This window comes from Taudactylus pleione, unplaced genomic scaffold (assembly GCF_031769625.1).
Source record: "Taudactylus pleione unplaced genomic scaffold, aTauple2 ptg000043l, whole genome shotgun sequence".
Lineage (NCBI taxonomy): Eukaryota > Metazoa > Chordata > Amphibia > Anura > Myobatrachidae > Taudactylus > Taudactylus pleione.
Window position 1 is genome coordinate 8,717,243 of NW_028284445.1, and position 10,258 is coordinate 8,727,500.

Genomic DNA, 10,258 nt, shown 5'->3' on the forward strand with positions numbered 1-10,258 from the left:
GTCCAGTCAAATTTGGGGTACTTGAAAATGGGTGCTAGCATCTTTTTGTCTCTCTAAAGTGTACTTTTAAAAGTGAAAAATGCACCTGCTGCAAGCATCTGCAATCCTAAAAACACCTGCCCCAACCAAACAGCCTCCGAAGAAACCCACTTAGTTTTTATCCTTGTTCCCATACTTTTTTAATTTTTGCCCCAAAAAGAACGTCTTTTTTGAAGTTTCTCTAGTAATTTTTCGGAGGGGGCTAGTCCAAAGGTGTCTGAATCAATTCCCCACATCTGCACCCCAAAATAGAGAATTTGCACTTTTTTCCGCTTGCCATTCATTGGAGAAACTTTACCGCCTAATTCAGTGCATGAGTTTCCACTTAGGTGAAAACGTCCTGGAATTGAATTTGGATAGAAGACGCAAAAAGGCGAAATGCGGCAATAGGCAAAACATTTTTGCCAATTACGGCTTTTTGCGTCTAATTGAAATCGGCCCTAAATATGGGGAGTAAATGAGAGAAAAAAAAGTCAAGGGTCACTACCATGGAGAAGGCTTGGGGGACTGAAGAGATAGTGGTATTGTCAACAAAACTGTAGAGACAATTTCATCCATGCACAGACTGAGCTAGAGAAAGCATTGAGACACCCAGAAGGAGAAAGTGGATAAAACATGTAAAAAAATAAATAAATAAAAAAAATGGGGAGAGGTCAGGTGTGCACAGGTGCGAGTTTGAGACACAGAAAGGTCAGCTGGATAAGTGGATGACTATGTTGCAAGGAACCAGTGAAGGCAGCAGAGGGGAAGAGGATATGCAGTGTCAAATGCTGAAGAAAGGTCAAGTAGGATTAGGACAGGACCCTTTGATTTAGCAGGTAGGTCACTGGTGACTTTGATCAGGACAGTTACAGTAGAGTGGAGAGGATGAAAGGCAGATTAGAGAGGGTCAAAGCATTTAGACATGAAGATGGTAAGGTGTGTGCAGAGAAACTTCTCAAGATCAACCAAACCGAGCACGCCGTTTCCAGCCCAATTAGTTTAAATGTATTTAAAAAAAGGGAGGGTGAGTAGGGGTATGATGCCGATAGAGTGGGAGAAGGTTGAAGACATGGACCAGTTGGAGGCAAGCATTAGGGGAGAGGAAACAGAGGGTGAGGGAATCGAGGGAAGGGGGAAAAAAATAAAAATAAATAAAATATTCAACTTGCTCTCTGGTGGCGAGCTAGAGGGAGAAGAGTACAGGGAGGAAGAGCCTGGCAGTTAAAGATTTTTGGTTTGATTCTTTATTGAAAGCAAAAAAGGGAAGCAAAAAATCAGGAGGCAGAGGGGAAGAGATGGGCAGAGAAGCAAGCTGAAGCTGGCAAAAAGCTCCATGTGTTTGGAGGACAGAGAAGAGAAATGCTTTAAAAGGAGGATTGTTTGGCAAGTGCGGGTGAAACTATAGGAGAGAATTAATTTAAAGCGAAGTTGCAAGGGAGCGAAACTTCTTCCGTAGGCATTCAGCAGTATTTTTGTAGGCGAACTGAGAGAATCCCATGTAATGGATTGAGCACGACGATCTAAACCTGCTCAGAAATCAAACTGTAGGAAGTTGTGTAGCTTTCAAGCCATACACAGAATTGGCTGACAGGATGTTTAGCACACTCCAAACAGCTAATCCAAGTGCTAAATAAGGCATTGATGCTGAAAGTAGAATGAGTGGTTGTGCACAGATTTATAGCACAATTTTATCAAGACTTGTGTTAAATACAAACAGCAAATACACTTTTATGCAGATTGTACTAATGGTGCATACACACGATCAGATTTTTCCTTCAGATATGAACGATAACGATTTAAAAATCGTTCAGTCGTTCATATCTGAAGGAAAATCGTTCATATCTGACATGCCTGAACGATGGACGATCAACGATGCGCGTTCCCGTTTGTCAGATAACGATATCTGACATCTGATGGGTTTGCAGTCAGACTTGGACGATTCCATTCATTTTAATGCAGTCAAAAATCGTTCAATCGTTCAAAACTTTGGTAAAATCGTTCAAATTGTTCAAATCGTTCAATCGTTCATCTGACAAATCTGACAAGTCTGACAAATCTGACCGTGTGTACGCTCCATAAGAGTGCATAGAAAAATGTATGTTTATTTTAATTAACTTATCTCTTCAGTGATCACACTTGCGCGCTATAGCACATCATTTATGTGCTACAGGTGGCAAGGGACCCAGCTTTGCAAAATGACCAGGTCCCACTGATGAAGGACCCACCACAAGCCGTGAGCAACAGGGAGCCGAATCCCAACCACATGCCATCTCTGGAGGGTGGCAGCCCCATTGTAAGTTACAGAACCCTGGCACCACAAACTATTATCAGTTAATAAAGTGCACACGCAAGTGCACTCCTGATCGCAGATTCCCGATTATCGGGATTCTAGGGCCTTCTTGGACCCCACACAAATGTATTTATTTATATATAATCAGTTAATTTGGAGATGTGCACTTGTATTTCTTCTTTGCGGACCCCACATCCGCCTTCCAATCTTTCAACCACCGAGACCGCTGATACTTTGGAAGAAAGTATACCAGCGTCTAATGCCGCATCTCCCAGATAAGACGCTGCTTCCTTAACAAAGGAAATAATCTCCAGCTGTTCCTTGGATGCGTCTGGTAGAGATTCTGTCAATGTCTTCATCCATTCTTCAATGGCCTTGTAGACCCAAGATGTAGCCGTAGCTGGACAAGAGTGAGAAGACTGCTTTAAGACAACCTTTAATCCTTCTATCCGTGGCATCTTTAAGTGAGGATGCAGATGGTATAGGTAGCGTGGCACTTTTTACCAGTTGTGCCACATGCGCATCAACAGATGGCGGAATTTTCCATTTTGCACATTCTTCTGACAGAAATGGGTATAAGGCCGCCACCTTTTTTGAAGGATGGAATTTTCTACCCGGACAACCCCATGCTTCCCCCATAAGCTCCGACAAGTGCTCTAACTTGGGGAACTCCGCTTTGACCACCTTCTGGCGCCTTTCTATGCGGTGGCTCCCCTTCTTATATATTCAGTAGCGATTTGACTGCCCTAATCAAAAAGGGAACGTCAGCTACTGAAAAATTATAGTCATCTTCTTCGGAGATAGACTCCCGAGAAGAATCATGTACCTCCTCCTCCTCTGAGGATGTACTGGAGTACTCCCCCCGCTCTGTGGCCCGGCCTGTGTGAAAAACCGAATGCCGCCTGGTCTTTGGCTGCATCGGTCTGGCAGCCTGCAGCGGTTACTGAAGAGGACGCCATGCCTCAACCAGCATACATGTCCATCCACGATGGGAACATAGAGGGCATAACCATAGGGGGTTGCATCTGCTGAGGGTAACCCATACTGGGAGGTGCTGTGGCAGCCAAACGTTCCACCACTTGTGCCATAATCTGGGAAAGAAGCCCAGGGGGGTTCTGGTCCAGAAGCTGGTAAGCTTGATTGATGCGGTGACTGTCTAAAGCAGTTACCACACAAACCATTTTGTATAAAATCCTGTGGGGTTAAATCCTGCTTTGCAGGCCATACAGGATACCAGCACAGGGGCTTCTACCACCTGTCTTTCAGACTCCTTAGACATAATATTACTCTCTTATGTCAAGTTTCTGAAAACACATGTGATTTCTGTTTCACACCAACTCCCACACACCTGCAGCAGAGGGATAAGGGGAGAACACACAGCAGTGATAGGTTACAAAACTGACAGTCATTCAGGCATAAAAGGCAGTACCATACACAGCAAATTCAAATCACATGCAATGCATAAAACACCCCTATGAGCATATGCAATTTTAAGCTCTTGTCACATGAACAGCCCTAGACTTAGCAGGATAGAGAGCACTGTAAAAACCTGTCACCGTAGGAGGTATACAGGGAGACTGATCCATCCTCCTGAGTGTGCAGGGACTGAGAGCACCTGAAAGTGTTCTCTGACTGACTCTCATAGGGGAGGCTGAGAGGAGCAATCCAGACGCTGTGAACATCAAGCTGGGCCAGCGTGTGGATCTGGGGAGGGGTCGCCGGGGAAAACAGACCTCCCCTATGCTGCAAGGACCCACCCGGTGAACTGACATGGCCGCCGCCAACTAACCCCCGGCTGTCAGGAATGCATCACGTCCCGGTGGTCTAGTGCGGGAGACAGTTTACCAGACTCCTCACTGCAGCGCGCTCCTGGCCAGTCTCCACCGTCGGAGGCCGGACCGCCACGTGGTCCCGACGTAATCAGCCGCCGTTCCCACCTTACCTGCATCCCCTATCCCGGTTGCAGTCCAGGGCCCTGTGCCCCCACCGAAATCACTGGCTCGACACTAGTGTTGCGGCGCCGGAGGGGGTAGATGGATCGGGCGACCGGTGAGTCTCCCATCAGACGCTTAGCTGCTTCCTTCAGTCAGCACGTGCCGCCCGCCCAGGTGGAGAGTCAGTCTTTTTTTTTTTTTTTTTTAAACTCGTGTGCAGGACTGCTCCTGCAGTCCCACTGTCTATGTGGTGTACCAGACCAAACAGGAAGAAACTGGCTACCTATGGCCAGGGGCAGGGTATATAAGTGGAGGACCCGATGCATCCTGGGAGCAGAGAGCTCGTTTAACTGTTTGGTGTCTGGATTATATACCCCAAAGTATCGGCTGTGGACTCCATGGACCCCGAAGAAGAAGAACAAAGCCATTACTTATTTTTATCACTAAGACGACACGATTTGAGTTTAAATGTATGGAGGAAGGTGCTCTGGGTCAGATGAGACTAAAATGTAACTTTTTGGCCACCAAGGAAAATGCTATGTCTGGCACAAACCCAACACATCCCATCACCCCAAGAACACCATCCCCACAGTGAAACATGGTGGTGGTGGCAGCATCATCCTGTGGGGATGTATTTCAGCAGCAGGGACTGGGAAACTGATTTGAGTCGAGGGAAAGATGGATGGTGCTAAATACAGGGATATTCTTCAGCAAAACCGGTTTCAGTCTGCCTGTGATTTGAGACAGGACAATGACCTGAAGCATACTGCTAAAGCAACACTTGATAGGTTTAAGGGCCAACATTTAAATGTGTTGGAATGGCCTAGTCAAAGCCCAGATCTCAATCCAATTGAGAATCTGTGGTCAGACTTGAAGATTGCTGTTCACAAGCGGAAACCATCCAACATGAAGGAGCAGTTTTGCCTTGAGGAATGGGCAAAAATCCCAGGGGCAAGATGTGGAAAGCTCAGAGACTTATCCAAAGTGACTTTAGGAGTGTGAATAGTTAGGCACACTGAAGTTTTCTGTTATGTTGCCCTAAATGTTGTTTGATTCACAATACAAAAATCAAAACAAAAACACAACTTCACATTTGTAGGCATGTTCTGTGAATGAATTGATATACACCTTCAAACAATCCATTTTAATTCCAGGTTGTGAGGCAACAAAACATGAAAAATGCAAAGAGGGTGAATAGTTTTGCAAGGCACTCTCTGAATTTATTATTTTATTTCTAAATATGCCCCTAAGTACCCAAAGACTTATGCACTATGGGTTTTGTGCACAGACTAGTCACTTATCTTGTAGGATTATGGAGGAGCAAAACATGCATAAAAGCACCATGTGGTTAGGTTTGAGGGGCATATGGGACGCTCTAAAGCAAAAATTATGACGTCCTACCAAACCATTTCTGGGTCACCTCAGTATTTTAAAGTGTGGGGGCTCCTGGGACCAACATTTTTCCCCACAGCATGATCACTGCTCTTCAATATTAAACAGATGTGTTCTCCCTGATCCCTCCCTTCTGAAACTTCCAGCTCAGCAGTTTATCTCCACCATCAACAATTTCCTGGCTGAAGAGTGACTGAGGTCTTTCAGAGGTTGGTCATTTCATCTCCACTCCCTTTTTGCCCCTTGACACCTGGTAATCACTGCAGAATATTAATGCATTGGTGTGCATAAATGGAGACAAATAATTTTCTACCTAGTTAAATTGGAAGGCAAGGATTGCAGGTGGATGTGCAGTATGGGTTGGGTATGGGCTCCCGGCAGTCAGGATGGCAACAGTCAGAATCCCAACAGACTTATTTATTATTTTAACTATTATAACCCTTACCCTAAACCCACCCCTCTCGAAGCCTAACCCTTACCGTCATGAAGTCAGCGGTCGGTATTCTGGAGCCGGGACTTAGACTGACGCCAGGATTCTGACCGCTGGTATCCTGATTGTCAGGATGCCAACTACATTCCATACAGTACAGATATTTGCACTTACTGATACCAAGTCATTTTAAATAATTCTTGCTGCTCACATCAGCAATTAGAGGTTTCATATTCTACTACAACATTCTTCACTAATTGAAGATTGACAACCACCCGAGTTGGAAACCTGGAACTACACAGAACTGTTAATAGTGAGAGCAATGCTGGTATATACATGTGACATGAGGGGCTGAGTGTTTTTCAGAACATTACAACTAGGAAACCTGACTGGATCCTACAGCTTCAGGGAAGCCTGCAATTAATATTTTCTTAGGACAGCACAAAATTATTCCACTGCAATGATGTTCTCTTTTGGTGCCAGATGTTCAACATTACTAGATAAAATAAATAAATAAATTCTCGAGTCCCATTACCTTTAACACATAGAAAAAAAATTAACTAGAAGTAATAGATGGGTGCTAAAAATCACAATCATAGGTGATATTTAGATCAGTGGTCAGGGAACAGGAGTAAATTACCCCACATGGGGTAAAAAATTCCTGGGGGTAATGGACGGACAGCCGGGCATGCATATGAATCATTCTATAATATAGAATGATTTATATGCATGCCCGGCTGTGCCGCAGGGAGGCTCTAAGCCGTACGCCCGCTGAGATGTTATTACCAGCGGCGCCACATTAGCCGGAGGCTGGAGTTCACTTCTGAACTCCAGCTTCCGCCTCTCTCCATGTGCACTATGGGAGAGACGTCTCTCCCATAGTTCCGAGGAGCAGCTGGGCGGACAGGACAGCGGCGGATGCAGGAGCGGGGATTAAGGTGGGTTTTTTTTGTTTTTTTTTAGAAGCGGTACTACAGGGGAAGTATACGGGGGCACTACTACAGGGGCATTATATGGGGGCACTACTATATGATTTCCTTCCTTTCAAATCAAGGGGGTAACGTCGGCGTATCTAAATATATTTTGGGGTAAAAGGTTAAAAAAAAAAAGTTCCCTGAGCACTAATTTAGATGCATCTTAAACCAACAAATATGCATTAAAATTTAAATTAGGTGGGGGGAAGCTTTATTTTTTTAGTTTTTATTGAGTACATGAAAGAAAAAGAAAAAAAAAAAAAAATGTGTATATGTCCTGTACTTTCCATCTCAAAAATATTTCCGGTATCACACCCTCCCTCACCCTGGATGCTACCAAGACCCGCAACAACACCAGATTGGACTACTGTAACCTGCTCCTATCTGGCCTCCCTGACGTTCTGTAAAGCTGGGTACACACGCTTAGCGATATTTTGAACAATTTGCCCATTTCCGAAGGATCGGAATGACAAATCATTCAAGTTGTGCAGTGTGTACCCACTATGTCGGGCGGTGCGCACTCCTGTGGGGTCGTCAGCCGCACTAACAGTCGGCCCTATATGCAGCTCAACCTAACAATGCGACTGACGGCCCCATGTTGTGGGATGTGGCAGGGGCCGACATATTGGGCAGTCGGGCACCGGATCGTCTATTGTGTACCGGCCGCCCGATTTGTCAGCCCGTCGGAGGGGGGATTATCTGTCGGATCACTGGGTACACACAGCGTTGTGTGTACCCAGCTTTAGTCACAGTATTCTTCTTCACTCATTTGTTCATGCACTTTGTAAGGCACTGCGGAACCCTTGCGGCTCCATATAAATAAAGAATATATATGGCTTGAGAAAGGATCATGTTAGATCCGAAACGTTGCTTCTCCCACTAAATAATGTAATAGGTTTATAACAAATCTCCTAGAGTGCCATCTGTTCCTTGTATTCTGGCACCTGGATTTGATGTATTGTTGATATTCTGTTCTCTTTGGGATGCCCCTATATGAGCATCAACCACAGCATTTCCCGAGCTGATAATCAAAACTAGCAGCTGAGCAATTCTACATTCACATCGTTTTCTTTACTCTCAGCATGTAGAGCGGTACAGGAATTTCTTAAAAATAAAGGCTGTGAATAAATAAGAAATATAAATTGTTTAAAAAAAAAAAAAAAAAAAATGAAGAAGAAACTACAGACTTCTGCAAGTCAGTGAGACAACAAACAATTTTTGAATGTTTTCATCTGATACATTACATTAAATATTTGTGGATGCAACAAGATGCCTTTTCATACAGAAACCACTTTAGAACTGTACCATTTAAATTGGCTTACGTGCACTTTAATCCAACATAAATCATGATATTATATTGCTTAGTCTCATTAGCATAACAGTCCAATCATCCAAGTTTCACACTTACACGCTTGTCCAGAGTTCTTTCACGAACAAAATTAAGAAGGTGATCATTGACCAGTAGAAGGTCTTTCTTAGCTGCAGTCACTATAGACACGATGACATCGTGCCTAATGGCTTCCTCTGGGTCATGGGATCTCACTTTAAGATATTCTGAAACATACAAGAAGTGATGTTAACAGTAGTCTCTCTCAAGATAGAGAAACATTGCACCCAAGTGCTGCCATACACTTTAGGGCAGAAACACTGCTGTAAACCCACATTGTATCTAATGGGAATAGCTGGATATAAAAGATGCTATAAACCAAAAAGGGTCTCCCAATACCTGTTAGGTCCTTTGCCAAATCAGGATGATTCATTAAGCAGTGGCTTGCGAACTTCACACATTCCAAGCGAATAGGTACATGTATGTCATTAAATCTGTCAAAAGGTAAGAAGAAAAAAAAAAACATTGTTAAATATTTAAGATACCAACAGGATTAAAGGTGAAACCCAACAGTCCAACATTTATGCATGGTTTCCCAATACAAGACACAGAAACATGCATCTGGTTCCCTATGTAACAAAATAAGGATAATGCTTGTGTAAGTAAAACATAACTGCAGTATATTTAAGATTAACATAGGGGCCGATTCATAGCTGTACTCTGGATCAATATTTTTGCAGTTTGCCAATTTTTTTTCTCATCTGCACAGCACATGTGCAGTTCCAGTCTTGCGATGCCGTTCACAGAGCAGTAGAAGCAGCAACATAATTAGCATGCTGCTGGCGAGGTGCAGCATTCCAGAAAAAAGGGGACATGTAGCTCCAGTTTTCAAGGCATGCAGAAGCCCGCGGCTGTGCAGCGCGATTTTACCGGGCATCCTGACTAACTCAGATGTTCAAGCAGTTGATCCAATGCTGCATCCTCGGACACAGCAGCAGATCATAGAAGTCGGCAGGAGACTTCTATTTCCACAAGACGCCTACTGCTGCATTTGCATATTTTAAACACAGCCGTTGCATACAAAAGACGCAGCGGTTGTGCCATTTGTGCACAACTATTATTCAGCCCCATAGTACTAATTAATTTGCATTATAAAACATGTCTGGGGCTTCAGAACACACAATGTCTGGGGCAAATCCAATTACAGGCAGACTCTACATTAGGATCACTTACAAAGCACAATCCTTTTGTGTTTATAATGGACTGTAGCAATAAACACTTACCTCCCCAAGTAGCACTGCCAAAGTGGCTTGTTTTGAGAAGCAAGCTCCGAATCCTTAGCTCCAAACATTTTTGCAAGAAGTTTTACTACCTGCAGTCGTTCCTCATTGTCATTACTCTGGATTGGAAAGAGCAAGAGACCATGCTTTTACTTGACATATGCAAATTAAGAGAGGCAACAGAGAAGCCCTGCAAATTACAGACTGGAAAAATGCATCCATATAAGAAATAGACATTGGGGTCATTCCGTGTCAAATCAACACAGCATATTTTCAAATCACCATAGCAGCTCTCCCTAATTAAGCTAGAGAGGTGAGAGCGGTGTCATTTTACTGTGTTTATGCCCTTTTCTACCATATGCAACACAATAGGCTTTGTGAGGAAAAACTCTCCAAATTTAAACTGAAATTTTTGATCATGATTCTCAAAAAGTGCGTCGACCAAAAAGTAAAAAAAAATAATTCTGGAAATAGTCTATACTAACGGTAAATGTTTGTCAATAGTTAAAAATAATTTTAAAGCAAGGTAGTTCATTCAAAAAAGTCAGATGTCATAAGTCTGCTAAATACCGATGCCACACTACTTGCTAAATTTATGGCGGACAATTTA

The 10,258-nt window shown here is 43.6% G+C and overlaps 1 protein-coding gene across 3 annotated transcripts in view; it reads right to left on the minus strand.

Moving 5' to 3' along the window:
- The window catches only part of PDS5B (PDS5 cohesin associated factor B), a 149,835-nt gene that overhangs the window by 96,909 nt on the left and 42,668 nt on the right, over positions 1-10,258 (minus strand). For all 3 annotated transcript variants that reach the window (XM_088460234.1, XM_088460236.1, XM_088460233.1), the window contains exons 9-11: positions 9,652-9,767; positions 8,768-8,862; positions 8,450-8,595 (exon numbers count right to left, since the gene is read on the minus strand). In XM_088460234.1, coding sequence (XP_088316360.1) covers positions 8,450-8,595; positions 8,768-8,862; positions 9,652-9,767 — 357 coding nt within the window. The remainder of the gene's footprint in view (positions 1-8,449; positions 8,596-8,767; positions 8,863-9,651; positions 9,768-10,258) is intronic.